General features: G+C 41.0%; 1 protein-coding gene across 1 annotated transcript in view; it reads right to left on the reverse strand.

Moving 5' to 3' along the window:
* Positions 1-24,159, reverse strand: part of loxl2b (lysyl oxidase-like 2b) — a 44,990-nt gene that overhangs the window by 15,747 nt on the left and 5,084 nt on the right. The window contains exons 3-6 of the mRNA XM_061072079.1: positions 23,755-23,930; positions 8,359-8,570; positions 4,237-4,453; positions 1,171-1,354 (exon numbers count right to left, since the gene is read on the reverse strand). Of these exons, the coding sequence (XP_060928062.1) occupies positions 1,171-1,354; positions 4,237-4,453; positions 8,359-8,570; positions 23,755-23,930 (789 nt within the window). The remainder of the gene's footprint in view (positions 1-1,170; positions 1,355-4,236; positions 4,454-8,358; positions 8,571-23,754; positions 23,931-24,159) is intronic.

A 24,159-nucleotide genomic window follows, 5' to 3' on the forward strand; every position in this document is an offset into this window, starting at 1 on the left:
TTCTCCTATTTCCTCGCAGAGAGATGTCTGAGTTGATATCAGCTCAGGGACGTTTTCCCATCCTCACTGACCTGCACAGAGTCACTAATCCTGTTCACTGAGCTAAATCAGCTCCGTGAGTTCATCATCCTCTGCTCAGTGGCACAAAGGGCTGATAGGAGGAGGGCAAGCTTAAAGGAGAACTGCTGCATGAAATGTTTGGTCTGGCAACACAGTCATAACCTTCCATCACGTGTCATGTACACAGTTTACATGTGAGCTCAGTGGCAATGGATTGTTTCAGGTCCATGTTGTACTTTGTCCATGTTCAGACCCGAATAACATCTGTCCTGAGAGATCCGATCAGATTGGACAGCATTAAGTACGTGCATCAGCTTTAACATGAGTCCTGAATGTGTCTCCTGTGACCGCTTGTGGTCGGATCTCACTTCAGTTCTATACGCAAATAAACCTGTCTGTGAAGACCAAATTATGTAGTTTATCCCCAGTCTGGGTTTACAGATGTGTCCAATGTCACTGTGTTTGTGTGTTGGCGCGAGAGAGAGAGAGAGAGAGAGAGAGAGAGAGAGAGAGAGAGAGAGAGAGAGAGAGAGAGAGAGAGAGAGAGAGAGAGAGAGAGAGAGAGAGAGAGAGAGAGAGAGAGAGAGAGAGAAAAAAAGCGGGCAAGGTCAGGTGGGACTGAATGAATCAATCAATTAATGTGATCAGGTATGAAGAAAGATTTGATCAATTTATGAAAAGCCTTAATAATTATGTACTGATCAGTGTTGATAATGTGGGGATGACTACAAATAAAGGAAATTATAATGAATCTGTCAGATAAGGTTCTTCAAATGTGGCCCAGCACAGATCACATGCGTCTCAGACCACCTTCTAATGTTGTCTGAATTATCTGATCTGTTCACACATTTGGGTGCGTTCAGACCTGAACTTAGTGCTTTATTCTTTGCTGATTGGTTGCATTAAGCAGCTAATTATCACAGGAGAAGTGGGTTTGTGTTGGAGTTGGAGGGGTCATGAGAGCAGCATTGTTTCCTATATTGCAGGCTTTTTTTTGTGCATTACCTTCATTCAAAGCTCTTTAAAACTCCTAAAAATGTGCTAGAAGAGCCTGGAAACAAAGACTCCCTTTTCTGGCATGGGTAAAAGTGCAACATAAAACCACCGCACCTTGTCCCAGGCGGCCTCCAGACAGGGCCTCCATGGCCGATCCAAAGCCCAGCTCTCGACACACCACGGTGGCAGAGAGCAGGTTCCAGTTATCATCACAGATGGTGCCCCACTCTCCGTTTTTCAGCACCTCCACTCGGCCCTCGCCTACGATGGCCCCACCACGAAGACGAACCAGCACTTGCTGAAGAGGTCAAAAAATAGACACTGTTAAAAGCTGAAACGTTCAAATCCTCAAACCACATATTTGAGTTATTCTGGTCTTTTCCTAAATGACAGACTCAGCTGAACATTGGGAACTCCTACTTCTCCTCTGACGGGGGAGCTGAGGCAGCAGGCTGGGTGGGTTCATGTTTATACCACATGCCATTAATGTGCTTCTCCCATTAACTGTTTAGACAAACTGGAAATGTTTAACGTTACTAGTAAACACATTAGTAGCACAGTTTAATCTGACTTACTACTATTTGTAATCACAGAGGTAAACCCAGACCTCTTAATGTGTGGCCTCTGGAACAAACCATAACTTCCACCTCCTCCTCCTTATCGTGGTAGCAACATGACAAACTTCATATCGCCAACCACTGCTTGTAACATAATCCTACAAAACAACACAATATGATACTTTATTTATCGTTTTTGCTGATTCCAGCTTCGCAAATGAGAGAATTTGCTGCATTTCTGGATCGAATACGCAAAATATAATAAAACCCAGTGTAATTTATATAATGTTATTTATAATATTTTATTACTCAAAAGCACTTTTAATCCTGATTTAATCGGATTGATGTTTTACCTACTTTATGGAATAAACTACTATAATACAAAGCATAGCATATTAAAATATGTGATGTCGGATACAACCAGTAGGTTGTTTTATCAGACACACTTTTTCCTAAAGGTTCTGTAATAAAATGCTTTGAGTCAGACTGTCTGAGTGCTGTGGGAGATTTGTGGGACGTGATGTCAGGCACGTAGCTCAGCTGTGGGACGTGACAGAGAGCAGAAAGGCTCCTGCATCAGCACAGAACATGGACAGAGTCACTCAGACAGATATCCATGTCGGTTTAATGGTTCTGTCACTAAGAGAAGAATCTCTTCTCTTTTTTATTTTCTGTCAAAACCTAGTTCCACGTCTTTCAGAGCCTTCAGACCTTTTCAGTGTGCTATGAGAAAAACTCCTTATACCCACAAGTGAGGCCAGAGGTCAAAATTGAGGAACACAATTGAGCTCCTCTCCCTGGATATGGAGGGGAATCATCATTATGATTGCACACACACACAGTTCATGACCAAATATGTGAACCGCTACACCCATGAATGACTGTTGAACATGGGTCTTGGTGATAAGACCTGGCTTGCATTTGTCGCTCCTGTTCATCCCAAAGGTGATAGAAGGTCACAAGGTCAGTCTGTGCAGGTCGGTCAAGTTCTTTGCAAAAAGGGGAAAACCATGTTTCCACTACTGTTTTAAATATCCTGCCTTAGCTAGTAAAGATAAAAGTTTCTTTCCCAAACAAGGATAACTGTTCCCGGTGCAACTTAAAGGGATAGTTCACAAAGAAATTAAACTTCACTCATTATCTTCTCACCACTATGCCGATGTCTGAGTCCACAAAACATTTCTGGAGTCTCAGGGGTAAAGAGTGTTGCAGCAGAATCCAGTACAATTTAAGTTAATGTAATAAAACAACAGAAAAAACACAACATGCCTCCATACTGCTCGTGTGGTGTGATCCGAGTGGCCGAAAGCCCCAACATTCATATTTGTTTAGAAACTATGTCATTTCCACCGCGTTTTAAGCCAAATGACACCACACGAGCAGTATGGAGTCATGTTATGTTTATTTCTCTTGCTTTATAACATCTGAATAAGATGTCTATTTGGCTGCAACACTCTTTACTCCTGAAACTCCAGAAGTGTTTTGTGGACTCGAACACTTCACCTATCCCTCCAGCATGGTGGGGAGTAGATAATGAGTGAATTTAAATTTTTTGGTGATCTATCCCTTTAAGTTGAGAAACAAAGAAAGTATGATGCAAGATGAATTTTATTGCCTGACCCACATACCAAAAGACACAAAAATACATCTATGTCGAAATAGTTTTGGCCACAAAGTGTTTTTTTCATAAAACTCATGATGCAGTTTACTCTGGACCTCTGGATTTCCTGGTCGGGGATATTTGGGAAGAGGAGAAGTTAGCTGTTGTCTAGAGACACATGTGGTCGTCTGTCCCAAAAATGTCACAACATCGTGTCATCTGTGACAGCCCAGAGATGATGATGGCAAATCATTTAGCTGAAAAACATCCGGAGCGGCTCCAGCTGCAGTTTACAATCACACTGAGTTCTGAACACCAGCATTGTCTGGATGTCTCTGTGAAACATTAAAGCCTCCACCCTCGACATCAGAGCCAGTGAACTGAAGTGAACCGCTGCAGTCATTTCCTGTATCAGCTTTGTTTATCATTTCGGTCTACTGACAGTGTTCATGGACACAGAGAAGTGTGTAAAACTTTGTGCAGTACCCACGTATTGATGCAGTGGCTTGTTATACTAAGACAACATTAATGAATATAATACAAGTCTACGTATATAGAGTTAAAGTTTTGTTCATGTCTGTGTAAATTATTGACTCTATATAAAGATGAATGGCATTAGAGCCAACACCTCTGAGTAGTTCACACTGATAAATATGTTTAATTGTTCATTTGTGTTTGGTTCTAATTGGTTATTTAATGCTAAAGAAATAGACATGATTGACAGTTAAGACTGATTCCCATGGTTGAGTGTGAGCATCATCAGATTCTGGCTCTCACAGCCCTATATGTGGGATATTTTGCCTTCACTTATGTACAGTGGGTGGAAGCAGAGATGCATCGTCCACCATTATTAACAGTCTATGGTTTAAATAACTCAAAAGCCGCAATTTTTCAATATGGCAGTAAATTGAAAACAGAAATAATGAGATTAAAATAAAAGCAGAATAAATTAAGGCTTGTCCGAAGTTATATTTTTTGTCAGTTGTCCAACACAGTGTGAGTGATTTCCATAAAGGATTTTACCTCTTGTTTGAAGGCCTTCCTGAATCCTGTCATGGACGCCGGTGCGAAGGCTCTGCCGGGCACGCAGCTCACCACCACAGGCAATCCATCCGCACAGGAGCCATTGGCCTTCAGGGTCGTAGTCTGGCCCAGTTTACAGTTGGACAAATGGGCTTCGTTGCCAGTGCAGTTGACCGCGAAGTCCCAGTATGTGGGTTTTCTCCTGCGAGCAAACATTCTAGACAGAGGGAGGAGAGAGAGAGGAGATTCATTGACTTTCTGTGGGATAAGACTTGTTTTATTTTCAATTAAGTGAATTAAATCAATCAATACAATTATATTTGTGTAGCCCATATTCACAAATATGACCCCTACTAAATTTAGTACCACTTATGTGGCACTCACATATAGCACCTTGTAGTTTTAAGTTGAAATGTAACTAGAGTGAGGAAAAACTTCCCCAAAAAACTTTTAACAGGGGAAAAAACCCTTTCCCAGGACGGACAGAAGTACAATAGACCTCACGTGTTGCTAAACACATCCACAAAATGAAGTTTCAATGTTCAAAGTATTAAGGCCTTATAAGACCATAATGAATCAAATGTAAGATCTACATCAAGTACAACAGATATGAGAGAATATCCAAGAATAACTTTTACTTCCCCAGAATGTGAAGTAACATAGTAGAGAATAACTCTCAAAAAGCTGTGTTGTCTCCCAGTCTTCAGGCAGAGACAGTAGGTATCCATAATCTTTCTCATAGCCAAGTGGGCTGAGATCTATTTAATGCCTGCAACTTTACTGTTGGGTTAACTCCCTCCATCTCATCCCTGCTTTCAGCTGAAGCTTGGATAAAAAAAGGTGGGATAGACCGAATGTAAACTACCTGCCAGGTCTGAACAGTGAAGACACACAGACATAGACAGAGCAGAAGATCTATATATATATATGAATCCAAATGAAGGCTGATGTCCCTCAGTGTCTACTGAATGTCTAAATAAGGAACTGTTTACTGTAGCATGACAACTTGTTAGGCTTCATGAAAAACATGTGTTGTTCAGCTTGTAGCTCTGCGCTCATATTAATGCTGCATTAAAAAAGGTGTTTGATGTATAATTAAGTTTTCATAATTCATGTTAATTACAAGTCTTCATCTCAGAGAAACACCCTGAAATTCATGAGTGAAAAGCATTCGATTAACCTGAGCCTGTAGTTGAATTTGCAAACTTCTAAAACGCCAGTAATTTAACTTATAATTGATACATTCATCAAGATTCAAACAGAAATTATTAGTCTAATATCAGGCTGTATCTTTACACCATGAACATAGACCTATGCTAATTACATTAGCATATTGTGTAATTAATACCAAAAACAAAAGGTTAGCTTAGAGCTTGATTGAACCAGGGTTTATGACATTGCCTTGATGCTAATATCCTGCTCATTAATTATTACTGAGCCAATATTATGCATATAATAAGGCTCGTCTGCAGATCGGCATGTCACATCCTTGTGTCTCATGTCTGAGGTGTGCATGAAAAAGGGGATTAAAGGCAGCATTTGTTTTTCATTTGGGAGCTGGCGAGTGGGAAGCTGCAGACTGGGAGCTGTCCAAGGCTAATGATCTGAGTCGGCCAGAAGACTCTGCCCCCTCATCTGCAATCTGCACAGAGCTGTGATGCCTCTCAGCAGTGGTCACAAGGAGTGGTGCTGGAACAAACTGGTGGTCCTGAAGCTGAGAACGATGACTTGAGCCAAAAGCTGTTAAAAACCCCAGCTTTGATCAATTTGAACGTGATGTGTAACTTCCAGCTCAAAACAAATGATAATGTTGGCCTTTAAATAAAAGTGAACATTCATTTGACATATCAATGTCAATGTGTGTATATTGTCATGGTCACATTATCTGAAAACTGTTTTGATTACATTGCACCCTAACCCGAATGAACGTCTGTGGCCCTGAAGCAACTTTGTCAAGTCTGGGGACATAACTCAAGGAACATTCCTGAAGTCATCTTGGGCTGCAAATGTAATCTCTGGTCTGGGAATTTAGAAGGCCGAGATATTGAGCAGGCACATCATAGTTTGACAGAAGACACTGAAAAGATGCCTGTATCAGTGTTTGTGAACTTGACCAATGCTAGGAACAATGTTCAGATTTAGATTTTTTTAAACCTGCCTGTTTGAAATGAGCTGTTTGCTTGGACTGTGGGTGATGCTGGTGGCAGCTTTTCTTTCTGAAACTGTAAAAGTGACTTGCAGTAATTGAGGTGCGATCAGTAAAGAACTGCCACAGGTCAGTCTACAGAACCCAGAAGCCAATGGCCACCTGCTCATTCAAAGCCTTTTAATATTGAACCCATCGAGATTCTAAATCACACCAAATTCAACACTGCACATTTTTGGACTTTACACGATACACATGGCAAGTGTGAAGCTGATAAGATGAGCGGTTCTCAAGATATGGCTTTCACATACAGAGATTTCTGAAATGATTTGATAGATGGGAAAATTTTACCAATTCCTTCTCAGTCCTTGACAACAGAGGTATCATGGAATGTATGAGCAGTGACAGTGTATGACCACATCTTGGCAGGGAGATTAACCAACAAGCAGCAGATACACATATCAGAGATTCTTTTTCAGACTACATGTTACAGTCTTTCATCTACAGTAATTTGTGTTATCTTATGTCTTTTGGGAAGTTGCCTCCGCACCAGCAATATAAGTGCCATGTTGACATCTGCACCCTGGATACAAGCAAACAAGTAAAGCACTGATAGAAGGGAGTTCAGAATAAGACCATGAGACAAACAAAACATTAAAAAACAATGTTTTAGCCTTTATTTGAGTGCTGAGGGAGTATTTAGATCCTGCAATACAGATATATTAAAAATATATCAACATCTTAGCTTTCTTGGTAACATTATCCACTAACTCTGCATTCAGAAAATCACCTGGTTTTGTTATTGTCTTATTACAGATGTGCTTTGCAGTTGCTGCTCATGATCAGTAAATCCAACTAAAATATAATTTGGCTGATTGTGCATGGCTGGTTTTTTACCTAAAGAGAGTTTAAACACAGAGGCCTAGAGCTGTGATTGTGTCGACTGGGCACAAAGAGATGGGCAGAGCCTGAGAGAGACCGGAGCTTCCTGTGAAACAACGCTGCATGTCTCATGGGTTAAAGCTGGAGTGGGCTGACGAGAAGATGTAAAGTTAAGCTGTCTCTCTGCTGTGGTTTCCTAGAGCAGAGGAAACTTCCAGCTCAGACTTAACATTTAATTCAAGGAGAACTGGAGCACTGGAGGTTTCATGTAGAACCGCCTTTAACCTGTGGCCATTTGGCAGCAGTCGTCTCCATGTAAGCAAGATTTAGATCCCTCAGCAGTCACTCGCACATTACCAAAGCTTTGTGGTATGCACCGATGCTGGAAAAACAGGAGTCAGGGCTTGACGTCAAACGTGTAATCCACACATTGGAAGAGGCATGATTCAGGGTTATTCCAGTGTATTTTAACTTTTTGATCTAACTCCATTGTAAGTCGTTTTCTGGGTAATACAATTCAAGTGCACCATTTGTGATTGTTGACTTTCGTCTGAATTTTATAACTTAATTGGATAAAGATTCATTACTGTGTTGGGTAGAGGGTATGGATACACCATAGTGTTAGGGTTACTATACTTTGGCAAGTTCTAAACAAATTGTGTCTTTTGACCGAAAGACCAGAGATAAATTGTTGATACATATATTACAAGTTCATTCTCAGGCAACATGTTAAGATTACAAATAGTAAACTGAGAATTAGAACTGTATGTTGATGGCAGAAGAGCAGGGGGACTATGATAAGTTCAGTAAGGTCAGGCCTGACTTAGGCAGCAGTGTTTCCTAAATGTGTGGTCATTGTTTTTGCTTTGATGTGGAAATGCATATTCATACACAACAGCCAGAGTTTAGCATTATCCAACAAAACAACTGGTTACAGTGTTCAGCTGTCGGTCACATTCTTACAATACTTGAAAACATCATACATTTTTGGTGAGTTTCTGTTAAAGTGGCCACTTGTGAATGAAGCTCAACATGTCACTCTCCTCTTGGAGTGACCCAGTGCCACACAAACTGTACTGCGGCGGAACACTTACTTGTAGACTCTGGCGTTGTACTTCCTCTCCCCGGGGAAGCCAAACATGCCGCAGATGACTCTGCTGTTAAACTGGGTCCACGCATTGTTACAGATCTGCTTCCATTTACCCCCATCCTTCACCTCCACGTAGCCCTCTGTCACAGGGATACGCTTGCGGTACGATGACAGGATCGGTCGTATGCGCGCATCCTCCACTTGAATATCAATGTTCTGTGGATGATATTTTGAGAAATGTGCACATAGGTCAAAAAATGCAATCGCGGATGTAGAAGTATAAAGCAAACTGTTTTCAATTACATGTATCACGTCATAGAAAAACAAAAAAATGTCTTAGTGGCTCTAGGAAAATCATTGCCAAACATATATTATCGTATGGTTTGTTCCATAATAGACATACTGTATATGTTATTTGAAAAGAAGATTTGTTTGGCCATAGAGGACCTTCATTCTATGGCTGACAGACCTCTGAAATCCGATGTGATGTAAACACGCTACACATCACATCTGCGTGGCACTTCCTGTGTTACATAACATGTAATCAGAGATGTTGACCCCCCCCTGTCCAGTCTGTAACACAGCAGCTCAGCTCTCCGCGCGCTGCTTGTAAATCTTCTCCAGATGCTCAAACTTTTTTACAGTCAATCACCTTCTTAACGCTAATCCTTGTGACACGGCTACCCTGTACCTGTCTCTGGCTTTAAAAGCAACAGGTATCAAAGTGTTTCCAGCGTTATATGTGAAGCTCATTTTAGCGCGCTGCTGGAAAGCAGTCAATAAAGATAAAAATGCACCAACAGCAGAGTGAGCACACGTGCAGCACAAGATTACGAAAAATACCTTTTCTTTCCAAACACGTCATCTACATGAACACTAGCAGCAGGCTCCAGCAGTACAGGCCTTGGACACTTAGACAGACCACCACATGTTTTTTTGTGTTGTCGTACATTTTTGTTTTCCATTCATTAACATAAACTATTCTAGGTGATAATTAATGACTTGCTTAAAACATTACTAGGGGTTTTTTTTATCTGTTGGGACTGATACCTGGAGGAACAAACAGGAACACAGGAGAGACACTTAATTCAAACCACAGATATTTCGGTAGAAATTTTAAGTCTTTACAAACAGGTTTGGCTGCTCGGGACAGAGGTGAGCAGTGGTGCGAGCCGTGTTTGACCCTAGCGAGCAGGACAACTCCCTGCTGAACTCCTCCCTGCTGTGAGGCTGTAACAGGAGTAGGTTGCAAAGGGGCGGAAAATTTTTTGGTAAATTTCAGGAAACTTTCCGGAAACTTTCCATGGGAAGTTAAGCTCGGGAATTTGGGGAATTTTGAAAAAAAAAAAAGAATACGCTATTAAACGCTGAGCAATAGCAACATCATTCTAAACTCTATTTTAAAGATATATGGAATGCAGCACACGCTGCACGTTGAGTTTCAACCCTCCACTGTGCATTCTTCCATCACATGCACAGATAACTCCCAGCATCCTGCACACTCCAGCAGGGCGATAGAGGCCTGCTGTAGTGGGCAGGACTAGTCAGGTAAGTTTCGATGATATTACTGGGGAAAATATATTAGCATGTTAATTGAGGATTGTTCATCTGTACATTTGCAAATACTGTGCAAAGACCTATGTTCAGAATGACACAACGATGCAGAAGCGTCAAGTGCCCAAAGTTTCCTCAGGACTCAAATCAGTCTATGACAAAACAAAATGTTTATATTTATGTCCGTATATGACAAGATAAATACAGTTAGTATAAATTACCAACAACATTTCCAGTTAATTCCTGTTAATTCCTGTATATTCCTGTATATTCCCGTATATTCCTGTTAATTCCCGTTAATTCCCATGGAAAGTTTCCAACTTTGAATATTCCCGGAATTTTGCAACCCTAAACAGGAGCACATATAATTTAGATGTGGCTCCGGCTAAAGCGGGTTAATCCAGGCTGGAGGGAAAGGATTTATAGTTAAAAACTGTGAGTTTACTTTGAAAGGTGGCGACTGATACTGAATGGAACATTTTGGAGTCAGAGCTAATAAATGATAACTAACTATTCCATTTGAACTATTGCAACCCAGAGGAACAAGAGTGTGTAGGACCGTTGAATTTATTAAGACAGAAGGAGACTGACTTTTGTGAGTTGACCAATCAGAGTTGTAGAGATGGCATCAGCCATACACTGTAGTGTGTGTTTTTATTTCTAGGTAGGTATATAGTAAATGGGTTAAGGTTTAGGTTTAGGGGTTGCGCATATTACTGTGCACGGCTAAACGCTCAACCTACTCTACACCTACCGAGTAAATTGGCCTTCAGTCATTAACATTATTGGTGTACTGTATGGTTTGCTTACTCCCACACAGAATTATTGATATTTTTGAAATGCTTTGTAAAGACATTAAACTGCACATATCTATATTTGTATCACATTGGATGGCTATTAGTCATCTCAAAGTTAACTATCCAGTACTCCTTAGGTCTATGGAGTTTCTTTTTTAACATATTTCACTTTATTATTTGGGTTTCATGGCCATTGGTTTTACAACGAACAACACACTGGGGAACACAGGGAGGCAGGTGCTTCACTAAGAAAGTGGAGGAGACCAAAACAGAGGTAAAGATGAATATCAGATTAAACTTGTCAAGTGGCTGGAAACACAAATAAATGCCAGTGATCTCACTAGGCCCTGTTTGCTGGATACATAAAGAAAAATATTTGCCTAGACGTTCAGCATAACAACTTCACAGAGTGTTATTCCAATGTAGTGTCTATACAACTAGTGCCACTGCTGTTAAGACTTAAATTATGTCCCACCCCTTCTCCAGAGTTGACAGTAACTACGGCAGCTCAACATGGAAAGTGATGACGACAGCCTCCTCTCTGTTTTTGAGGACTTCTATCCACAAGCTTCCCTTACGTCTGCACATTTAACAGATGAATCAGACAGAATGGGTCCCTGTGCGCTGGTCACTAAGTGGCAGGACTTAAAGTCACAGGGAAGGAGGTAAAAATTCCAGAAAGTATTATTGTTGGACACAGAATGAGTAAACACCCGAGAGTGCAGGATGAGTCATCAAAAATGTTGAAACCATTTTACAGGTAAACGAAAGGCAGAAAGTAGGCATGTATTTTTTTTACATATTTGGCGAGAAATGAATTACTAATTGACACAGGGACAATGGATTAACACAGAGAAAATGTAGTTTTCATTTCATGGGGCCTTCAAGTGCACCCCTGTTTTCCTGTGGGCCTCTGAATTACTCATGGTATTCCCTTACATCCTGTAGCGCACATGTTTTCTACAACTACTGTACATATGTATCCTGTGATATGATTGCATCAGACTGGAGACACAGAGGATTTGGGGGTCTCTGTTCTTATTCTGATTACGTACGTTTAACCAGTTACAAAACTTTTCATCTATGTTTGTAACTAAGAGTCTAATCAAGAATGACTGATTTATCAAAAAAGCAGATAGTATTTTGAACATCCAAGTAAAACTATTTTGTCAAAAAAGAAGCCCCAAGCGTTTCCTCTCCGACTTTTGCAGGGATTAAATAAACATTTTCTTCTCCCATAGTCCAAACCCACATTCTTGTGCTACGTGACAGTGCAGGCTGGGGGGAGGGAGCTGGAGTCCAGCTGGAAGGGGGGGTATACGTTGCTTTGCTCAACAGAAGGACTAGTACACACTCCTCTCATATACAGCCAAGAATAACCTAGACATCAAATAATGAGAATGGAGGGTTTCCTAAATTGGCATTTGCCTCCCAGGGATGGCAGATGCTACCCGAGCGAAAACTGTGAGTCCTCAGTCTTTCTAACCTCGGCTATTTTCTCCCAAAGATAACCACATTAATCACTGTGGTCAGAGGAAGCGAGGTCTGGACTGCACAGATGTATAAAACTGAATACAGGCTGAAATCATGGAAAATGATAATGAGTGGAAATGTGGGGATGACAACCTTGTCTGGGTTTAGTGGGTAAACACTACATGACTCGGTGGCAGACATGCTAGAAAACAAGTTGGAGCCACATGCCCGGAGTCAGAGGAGCAAGTAAATGCAGACAGTAGCTAAACGTTCAACCCACCAGGACCAACACGAACATGCCTGTGCTCAAATATCAAGATTTAATGTCGGATAAGCATTTCACAAGAAACGTAACACCTAAAGTATATGTAAAAATGTGAAGAAAAACAGCTCCAGCTATTTTCTGAGAATGCTTCGAGGTCAGAACGAGCCAACTTGCTCCTTGGTGGGTTCACGTGCCAGCCTCCCACCTCCCCCTCCTCCCTCCACCCTCAGTCATGTCATTTCTCTGAATCCATTTCAGTGTTCACCTGGCCCTCACCTTTCTGTTTACAGTCATAATATGTTATTTGGCTGCACAAAGGATTTCCGACAGGAGTTGCCCTGTTGCGGCACAGTCAGGAGAAAAGGCTGTGGGGGTGGCTGGGGCTTCCCTGAGTCCGTGCTTGGCAGGGAGGAGTGGCACAGATGGAAAAGCCATTAGTGTGATGAGCTATGCAGCGGGGGTGAAGGTGCCTCAATCTGTTGCATCACAGCTCTGATTCACAGAGGCTACTTCAAGGTTTTACTATTTGTTTTTCCGTTTTCAATAGCTCCTTTGTTCCTACAAACCATAATTTCTGCTCATGGAATCTCTCTTTTGATAGAGACTAAATACTGAACTTCCCTGTGTAGGCAGGAAGCCACAGGTTCAATCAGCTGAAACACTGCACAGGGGTTCTGAAGGAATCAGAGTTAAATCTTATGACTAAAGTAGTACTATCACTATGTAGCTACACATGAAGGCAAAATAAAAAAATTAGCGTTTAGTAAGCTATCTGTTAAGGGTCATTAATGCTAAATGTTAGATACATATAAGGAAATGGACAAAGCGATTTATCCATACTCTCGTGTTAATTTATTTCATATATGTGCACGTCTTCTGAAAACGAAAACGGACGAAACTGAGCAGTACCACTGGAAATCATGGGGGCAGTGTAGCCAATAGTTCCGCTGAGACAATTACAGGACACGAGAAAGAAATTTTAACTCCAGGGGAACTTTTTGAGTAAAGACAATGTGGGTTAGTTTCAATGTGACCACTTTTGCCTTTTTAAGGTGCATTATTACAACCTTGTTTTTGGAAGATCTCAACTCTATGACGCTTATATCGTTTGAAACTGAGGTTTGTTTCTTTTCATATTTAAAGACAGCATAAATTAGCCTTTAGCCTCTATAGCAACTGTCTGATATGTCAGTTTCATTACCCAACAGTCACAGAGCAACATTTCATCTGGACTCATGCTTCTATTATCCTGATTAACAAGCCAATATATACACTCCCTTCAGTTCTGTTTTGGTCGCAAGCAAGTTCTTGGAAAATTATCTGATTGTGTTTGAACCTCCACACCCCTGACTGTTTGATGCTGGGCAGGTATAGCAAACAGTGGGTTATCCCATCTATTATCAAAGCGCTTATCCTGTTAGGGGGGCAGGGGTCAGATGTTAGGGGAGAGGCCGAGTTGGCAGTCCATCACGGGGCTGAGATCAGGGGCGTCGTTAGGCCTGTTTTAGGGGGGCTGAAGCCCCCCTAAAATGTTCTTCAGCCCCCCCAAATAATTTTTGGGATTTTTTTAAATTTTTTTTTTTTAAATTAAACTATTGTTTTACACATGGACAAGTTATTTATAACTCTAACATGCTACATATGTGAGTGCGTTTCTGCTTTGTATGTTTTCTCCCACTTCAAATTACAATCCAATAGCCCCTCATCATACTTAACAATAAAAGACCGAGCACTAGGACCTTGGGGAGTCTGCATCGCTGCTGCGCTGGCTTTCTCACTCTGCCAAGTAGTCTCTCATCAAGACAGCAGGATTACAGCCAAGGAGTTTAGCTCATAGTAAATGATGCACGGAGTGAAATTATAAGTACAGGTAGTTACAGAATGTGGCTATCTGTAGTTGTTAATGATTTTTACCTGCTTAAATTTAGGTTTACTTGAGGCAAATGAAAGGGAATATTGTAATGAGCTATGTTAACACTAAGCAAGCTAGCTAGCTATTTTGTTAGAAAATGTTGAAAGTGTGAACGAGCAAATTTGAAATGTAAGAAATAACTATCGACAGCTCACTATTCTTTGCATTAATATCTATCTCTAGTATTTTAAAACAATGATATCAGTGCCTATAGAATGTTGTTGTTTATAATCAGTTAATGCTAGTGAAAACTAAATGTCATAGTGTCCCTCATAACGCTATTGTACCGGTATATCATCCAATTCATTGACCAGATGGATATAAGAAGATTCTTTAGCAGAGGTGACAGATAACTTCTGTTATCTTACACTGAATGAATGCAAGCAAAGATACAGAGAAAAATCACACTCTTTCTGATTGAACCAATCTATGAACTGTCTGAAACAATGGATATCCGCAGCCCCAAATGAGCCCAAAAAAAATTGCCGCGCGCTGTGCGCGCAAACATTCTGCATCTTTAGGGGCTAAGCCCCCCCTTTCTTTCAATCCTAGAAACGCCCCTGGCTGAGATCCAGAGAAAAAAACATCCACCAAAACAAACAAGCTCCGCACAGACAGGTTTGGACCAGGAAAACTCTTACTTTAATATGAGAGTGCCAACCACTGCTACACCACGCTGCCCTTTATTATTTTTCTAGAGACCTAAACAAAAGTCACTTTCGGTGATCTGTGACATCAAAACAACTTGATAAAAGCTCAAGGACTCTGCAAAGCTGACTGATGGAAAATAAAATGATCAAATAGTGCAGCTTTTATATTTCAAGTATCTTAAACAGCCTGACACTCCTCATGGAGCTGAGTTCCCTGCGGTTTACCACTTCAACTGACACTACTCACATTTAACAGAATAACACCATCTGTATCTGTGAACACTCAAAATAACTCCAAGGCTGAGATCAGAAGATGGCAATTCAGGAAATGTATTGGGACCAGATTATTTCCCTTCACTGAAGCTGCACATAAATGAGGTTCAGCTCTCAGACCGTGTTGACAAAACCCTGCTGCCATGACTTACAGCTGTAATAGGGACGTACTCAAATGATTTACTGCCAGCTTGTCTGCGGACCACAGGACATAAATATAAAGAAAACTAGAGCTATGAATCACATCAAAGCCGATGAGTCATCACTACTTCTGAAGGAGGTTACAGAGTGAAGTCATCTCTGATTAAAATAAACACATTGAAAAACCTACAGATTTGAGTTTTTTTCTATTTAAAGCAGGTTTATTTGTTAAGGTCTCCATGATTGATGATGCAAGTTCTTGAGGATTAAGCTGCACTATGTACTGTGTGGATACTCCAGAGGTTTCCCAGAACAACTGCACTTCTGCTGCCTGTGTTTGGACGATTAAACCAGCACAGTGTAACAAGAGGCCACCTGACTGGTCACTGTGTCCATAATTTGCAACTGTAAGATAGCATCTTTTTCCGTATTTTCCTCAGATTCTCTTAAGTAAGCAGCTTTGAAGATGCCATTGTTAAAATAACCCTTCCAAAGTTATTGTTTTAGTCCAAAATGAAGCAAGGCAACATCCACTCTATTTTTTGACAAATGGAAAGAATCTCCTTGCACCTGACTTACTGTCAAAAGTACAGAGGCAAATCTCTGAATCCAACATTTCACCTCATACCAAGACAAATATGATGATAAATCCCCATATTGTCATGACCTTAATATCATATTAGAATGATGAAACATGTGGAGAATGGATAAATCAATGATTATGGGTGATTCATATGAAATGATTAAGTTCTACCATGGAGCAGTCTGTGCCCCTCCAGCGAATCAATGACATGAACCACTACCTCCAGAGGTCTGGACAAATTCTTCCTCAGTGCTTAGTGTTTGCACACGTATCACAATATGAGCCACCATGCTCACTAACAGCAGGATCCAAGAAGCATGGTGTAGAAGTTCATCAGACACTATCAAGGAGCCATATTCATTGATTTATCATGGACTTATTCATCGAGTTTATACAAATTTAGGAATTTATCATTCTATAATGACAAGGTTGTCGCGCTATATCAAGATATATAGTATATGCTAAGTTTGTGAAAATATATTGTTATAACATGGAAAACATCACAAACCCACATCACATACGGATCATGTTTTTTCTGGTATGGCAGCTTCTGTACAAAGGTTCTGGTTGAAGTCGCAAAGATATTCAACTCAGCCCATTAATTTGAACCATTCTACAAATGTTTCCTCTCAGGTGTAATAATAACATGTTCAGAATAGGAGCCTGTTTATTTTACCAGACAAAACAAAACCTTTTTCCTGACAGTTGTCTTACTGTTCTGAAAATGGTTCCAAAAGGCCAACCCTGAAGGATGCATGGTTCCCTCTAGCTTCACTGAATGAAGGAAAGTCTCTGATTAAGAGAGGTGGGCCGAAGACCAAAGTCCTGATCATTTCTTTGCTTCTGCAAACGAGTTTCAGAGTTTCAGTTACCTTTGGTTTCCTACGGCCTCTTTTTTTCACCTACCACAGTACACAAGTCCTCTGCAAACCACAGTTTCCAGAGCATGGAGCTCAGGAACATATGGTTCCAATTAAGGTCTTCAGCAAAACACTCTGCCATTAGAAATCACCTCACATCTGCAACAAAATAACTCGCTGGGTTCATATACAGTGTGCTATTGAGTTACAAGCCTGTTTCTGAGAAAGTCAGTGAGCCGACAGACTATTTCAGCTTTGTCCGTTCTCAACATTGTTCCAAGTCCCTATCCCGACTTTCAAAACAAATCTAATTTAAACCCAGAGCTGATGTGTTGTAACAGACTTAGCAGAATGTAGAGAATGCTGCGTCGCAGTGTGCAGTTCCTGATTAAAAGTCCATTAAAAAGAGCCTTTTGTTATAACAAACTGAGAACAGATGTTTCACAGAGTCGTGACAAACACCAAACCGATGTGTGATCCGTGAATGATTGATGGAAATGAAGTGCTTTTATGTGGCATTAAAGCTGAAGTGACATAAAAACATGTGGAAAATAAAGACACACATGGATCTGGATAGGGACACGGCTCATTGGAAAGTAAAAGCATTGTTATCTATGGACAGCAATGTCAATTATAAATGTTTGAGCAGACAAAGGTTGCGACTAAATACACAGCATCTGCTTAAACTGATGAGACATTGTTCAGAAATGAATAAACACAGCTGTTGTGTTTCCTCTCTTCTTCCTCTGTACTGTATCTACTGTATGTCCGTGGTTTTCACCATCGGAGTCAAAACACATAATCATGAGGTATGCACATTCAGGGATGAAAACATTGTACCGTTGGCTAAAACAAATATTTTAAATATTTCCGTAATGCCATAACTGATCATCATCACATCCCTTATAACATAAGGTGACGAATGATGGTGAGTTGTTTTTTGATCTATACAAGTTCTAGGTTGTGTCTATAGTACAATAGGAGGCAGAAGTATCTAGAAAATGCATTTCTGAACTATGCATGACGCCACTCCAATGTTCCCTATTAATTACCAAGGCGGTGGCGGCCATGGTGTAATCTGCCAAGGTTTCATAATGATACGAACAATGTTAACTTAACAGAAATATGTATTGAGGAGCTGTGTGCAGTGCTAATTGGCCCCTGTGCTCACTCGCTCTCCCTCTCCCTCTCTCATACACTCACACAAACACAGTGACTGTCTGCCACAGTCGAACTGACCAGTTAGAGCAGCATCAGGAGAAAACCTATGAAGTTTTACTGTCCTCTGCAGACGGGCAGGATTGAACAAAAACTCAGCAGATACCACTTTCACTGTGCACGTTCACTCAGAGTTCTCAGCAGGCAGACAGACCTGCACCATGTGCTGTGCTGAACAACAAAGAAATGTAGACTAAAGTTGAGGCTGATGGGGATTTATTCACAACCTAAAGGATTTAAAATAATATATTTTCAGCTGGATGTGGCAGAGAATGGGATCACCATCTTTATTACATTTCTTCCCGAACAGGATATGAATGTCCTGGACCAAAGTCAGACTGAATTTCATGACTGACATGATCCATCCTAACACCACACAAGCTAATTGAAAAAAACCCAACTCATGGTCCACTAGCAAGCTTGGGCATAATAGTTTGACAAACATTCCTAATGACAGAAATGTAACTAATCCTGACTTCAGATCAGATGACTTGTGTGATTTTTTGTGTCCACCCTTGTGTAACACATGTTACACACTGTGATAGAAAACAGATGGACAGCTGTGGTGAAAAACACCAGACAAGTTCACACAGTCGATTGAAACGTGATCAATCTGTTCTGCACGCGATGAGAAAGATATACAAACATTCAGAATAATCTGAAGTTACTTGTCTGTCTGAGCCCAATTAAGAACTAAGAAACAAGCCTCACCCTCCTCTCAGAGTAGAGGAGTGCTTAATTTTAGAATCTCCAGAGGATAAACATCCGCTTGCATTGTACTGTGGGGAATGGGATGCCTCTGGGTGAAAACCTTTACCTCGCTACAGAAACATCTATCAGCTATGTGAAATATAATTTTATATTTTGAAAAGCATTGTCAGTTTGTGGGGAGTCATGTATCTGCCCAAGTCAGCAGTACAAACCTGCTGAAGGGCTGTTATTTATGACAGCCACACCACAGAATGGTTAGAGGTTTACAGGGAGGAAAAGCGGAAGAGTTGACCTAATGGCCTCAGAGGGAAAAAATGACTAAAGGGAGGAAAAGGGGAGTCGTAAAATCTGCTTCGTGGGAGAGAGGGCAGTGGAGAAAGAGAGGATGGAGGGAGAGGAAGAGAAAGGCTGCAGTAAAGGAAGAAAAGAGATATCGAGAAGCGCTTTGGTTCTGTTAATCCACAACAATACACAACACCTACAGCGGATCTCTCAGAACAGGAGAGCAGTCTCTCAGAGGATAACTGAGCTAAGCATCATGGGAAGGTGTCATGTGGCTTTTAGGCTTCTGTTATCACCAAGACCTTCTTCCACTCTCCAGGTTTTTTAACAATGAGCTGTGATCACATGTTGTTCTGGCTTTCACTGAACACTTCAAGACCTAGAAAGGCTTTACTGAAACACCAGTTTCAAATCAAGTCAAAATGTATTTGTAAAGACCATATTCACTAAACCCAGTGTGCCACATAGGGGTTAATAAAATGCACCAGGTGAGACATCCTCTGCCCGTATCCCTCTACAAAAGCGAAGAAAACTACTGAACATAATCTTTAAAGAAACACTGAAACTGCAAACACAAGAGAAGTCACGTGTTACAGAACACGTCAACAAAATAACAATGTTCACAACATTCATGGGAAAAGATGGTGTCTTTTGAGACAAGTATCAATATTTCAAGCCGCAGTTTTCGCTCTATCCTTCACATCACCTCACACTAACCAGAGGCATACAAATGTCCTCTCCGTCGCTGTGTATGTTACCGCTTTTTCACAGGGAGATATTTGTTTTCTTCTTTTTTTATTTTTGCCTCTATGGCGTGTTAGAAGCGTCATTAACCCCTCACTCACTCGCTAGGGGTGAATCCTTCAGGGATCTCCTGCTGTGTTCTCACATCCAATTCCTCGGACTTTCCGCAGTTTATACTAGGGGGTCAGGCGGATAATATAGAGCCTCTTACCCGGACTTTTGAGACCAGCAGACCAGACCAGTTGGAGAGTCCATCACCATTTTTTCCCCTTTTCAAAAGCTTTTTATGACTTATAACTGAAGAGGTTTGCACCGACAGGGGCAACAGCGATTGCGATTCTCAGCCCTTATTACATCTCTGAAGACATTCTACATTGCTTACAGACATTTATAAAATGTTGCCAGTCTACACACAAGTTGTCGTTTGCCCATGAGGTCAAATGGCTCAGAATATCCCTCTTTCTTTCCTCAGATATTTCTGACTGCTGCTTCTGTCCCTACTGTGTGCTCACTGGAAGAACTTGGGTAGAGAAATGTGACTGAATCCCTGTTCGGATTATTTGGATAAATGGGGCAGTCTGTTGGACCATTGTGGAAACTGGCACTGCCAACCATCCCATTTCATAAAGCCCAGAATTTCTTAATGTTGAAAGAGGTTTGAGACGGAATGTAATGCATGCCACTTCTGCATGAACTGAAAGGCTGAGTTGCGGCAGCAGAATTCCTCCAAGCTCGGCAGGAACATACAGCGCAAATAAACACTGGCGAGATGTCGAGCTAAATATTCCAGAGACGCAGAACTGAACAGTGGGTGTCAACCCACGATGTTTACTGTCCAGCTGACTGAGGCGCGGAGCTAAACATGAAGTCGCTGGAATCCGTGCAAACCCATGAACTATCCTGACCACAAGAGAACACAGTCTAGGACCCAAATAGAAACGTTCTAAATGTAACACCTACTCTTTTATTTTTAACAATGTTGAGAAAACAAAGCACACGCAAAGTGGAGCCGGAGCTCAAATGTCAAAGGTCGGCGACACGTGCATGCGAGGGTTCATGTTTCACCTCCCTCTTACCTCACTCTCTGGGCATTTCCTCTGTGGCTGACAGGCTGACCGTTGCACTGCGGTTAACCATCACCTGAGAAAGTAGTGGTGCAGCGACGTGCCTACTAATCATCCCGTACCACAAAACCCCCCATCGACATGTCGTCATCCTGCCATTACACCCTAGCATGTTGCGTGGGTGAGTCACCAGATTACCACTTCCAGATGATAAGTCCATGGGCTTCTTTTAGTGAATGGAAAAGCTAAGTCTGATTCTTTTTTTTTCAGCTGCTATCCCAGCTTGACTCCAGACGTCTAGACCTCTACAGACATCTCTTTACCTTTTGTGTCTGTAAAACCTCAGAGCAGGAAGTCAGCTAAAAGGGTCCACTCCCACAGCTTTAAGATTACATATGTCGGGGGGGGGGTAATACTGCATATGTGAAAAAGGTTTTTGGAGGTAAAGACTAGTTTGAAAATGGAAAACGAAATCTGTGGGTGTGTGGAGAACAGTAGTGAGTTTTCCAGACCACTGCAGCCCACTCCTCATCTCTGTTCGATGGCACAGGCTCGTGGCTACATCAGCTGGGTTCCAACAAAGAGGAATTGCGTGAAATAAAAAGATCTTTGGCTGTGCTGCATATATTTTGGATTACACTTTTTTATTTTACTTGTACTTATTCTCTTGAAGGGGGTTCTTTTAAATAACCCAGTAGATTCAAACTTTTTGGCCACTTGGAGGCCCTGGAAACAATTATTGAACTCAACATTAACATAATATCACCTTTTATTAACTTGATATAAAGCAGTTGCAGATTTAATTCAGCCAAGTTCCATTATTCACTCTCTTGTAGCTCTGTTTTGGTCTCCACTAAAGCTGCTAAATGCTCAACAGTGTCTTTCCGTTGTCTGGTGCCTGGCAGGTAGTGCTCAGAGCTTTTCTGCAACGGTCAAAGAACAGAGAGTGAACAGGTCATGTAGAGTTTGGGCCTGGACAGCTCACTATCATTCAGTCCAGCTCTGCTCCAGATTCACGTGATATCTCTTCAGTTTCCAATCAGCTAGTTCCATGTGTAGTTAAAATGAAGAGAAATGAGTATAAACAGCAAACGTTTTCAAAATCTTTCATATAAAAGTTTCGAAACTTGGCTGAGCTGGAAAAAAGTTGATAAATACATAAAACTGCCAAGAGCAATAAAAACAGATCTGCTCCAAAAACGAAAAACAAAAGTGCCACCAGCTGTTCATTTCAACAGCCCAAATTCTAATATTCGCATTCCAATTCAATTGATACATAGTTTTGTTTCCTTTTAACAATAGACTCGAAAATTGTTTTAATTTGTGATACAGTTGGATGGAAACCTTGCTACTGCCACAATTAGGAACCTATGAGAAAATAAATGAAGTGTTCTGACTTGTTACCTGGTGATACATATCTGTATCCAGGACATCAAAGGCCATTTCAGACATGTGTCAGTCTCGGCTGCTTGAATGTGACTTTTTTAAATGTTCCCCTCACGGAGCAAGTGAAGTAAAATAGATAAAACAAACCTCCCCTTCATTCATAGTAGTAACCACATCATACATTTAGATGAAACCTTGCTGGTGCCTCGTTGAGATTGTTACTCAAAAATTAGAAATTACTTTAACAAGTGACAAGCTGAGGGACTCGTTGATGAGTTTTTAAGGGTGGGGTTTCGATTCCATAGCAACAGCTGAATCGTACCTGTTGCTTCAGGGAAAAGACAAGAAAATGCTGAGCTGTCCAAACGTGTTTTTAGGACATTATTGAAAAGGCTAGATTAGTGGCAGAGGAGAGGGTCAGAGAGAGGAAGAGAGAGGGAGAGAGGGAGAGAGAGAGAGAGAGAGAGAGAGAGAGAGAGAGAGAGAGAGAGAGAGAGAGAGAGAGAGAGAGAGAGAGAGAGAGAGAGAGTGAGTGTGAGCTCTGCTGTGCAGTTTGCTCATAACGTTGGAATGTGGATTCATGAGGCCTGCTCAGTGAGCAGAAAGATAACATTCTGCTTTTGGTGGCTCTTAAAGGTCCGTCAGCTCTAGACGACTCTGACAGTTACGAGTGCAACACCTAATAATTACCAGTTTTACTTCACTTTCACTGACACACTCTCACCGCCAGCTATTTAGAGAGGAGTATTAGTAAAGTAGAGGGGCTGGGTTATTGACTCTAGGAGTACAGAGCTGTTTCCAGCCAAATACTAGGAGAGATTTATTATCTAAGAAGATATTATGAGTTGTACTAAGCCTGCGAAAACTGCAAATCTGGAGGAGCTTTGTCAAATATATCATCAGGGTTATCTCGGGTTCTCTGTGTTAAAAATGGGAGGGTGGAATATGAAAGTTTCCCTTCATCATGCATTTCATTATCAATTAGCATTTTGGGAAATGTAGGCTACTGGTGTTTTGGAACTTGACTAATCACAGGAATTAAAAGTCAGGGTAACTTGGCCTTTGCTGCTTTAATGCGTTTTTTTAACATTAATCTTTTACGACACCGCAACTTAATGTCTCAAGACCTGCAGACTATTTACACTTCAGAGTTGAAATAACTATTAAAATGAATCACTGATACTATATTGTATATATTATAAAAATATAAATAAATATTTTCCGATCATTGTGGCTTTTCCTGAACTAACATGTCTGAATACATCCATAAGTAACATTTATATACAGTAATGGACTGAATGATTAAAATTCATTAATTAGTTGAAGACAAAATTTTATAAAATAAAACTCCACAGTCTGAGCAGGAGTTCAGGAACTTGTGTTGTGTTTGTGGAGACAAAGAAAAACAGATGACAAAGCCCTAAATAGATACCAGTAAAAACAAAAGTGCACAAAGCCTTTGGACTAGAGTGAAAATGCATGTTTACCTCCACATGGTTGGGCAAGGTGTTGACAAATTTAAATCCTGGAATCCTCTTGTCGCTGCACACCACACCTACATCTTCGCTGTGCTTGCAGTCTGAAACCCCGATCCCGTTGGACGGACACAGCGACAAGGTCCTTTCTTTGCCGGTGCAGTGGAGATTGTCGAACCATATGCGTCCTGACGAGACAAAGGAGAGATTTGTCAGTCCTTCCATGAGGAGGAATTTTTCCATGTAGCGATGGAAATAAAGGAAACATGGGAAAATGCATTCTCAGAACTGTGGAACATTTACCTTGAACCATTTTCCGATTAATAATATGACAAATCAGTCATAAATTCCATACACAGGGGTTACATCAATAATATGTGCTGCCATTATTAGTCTTAGAGTAAACTTCTGTTATAA

Source organism: Limanda limanda, chromosome 5 (genome assembly GCF_963576545.1).
Source record: "Limanda limanda chromosome 5, fLimLim1.1, whole genome shotgun sequence".
In the NCBI taxonomy this organism is placed as follows: Eukaryota; Metazoa; Chordata; class Actinopteri; order Pleuronectiformes; family Pleuronectidae; genus Limanda; species Limanda limanda.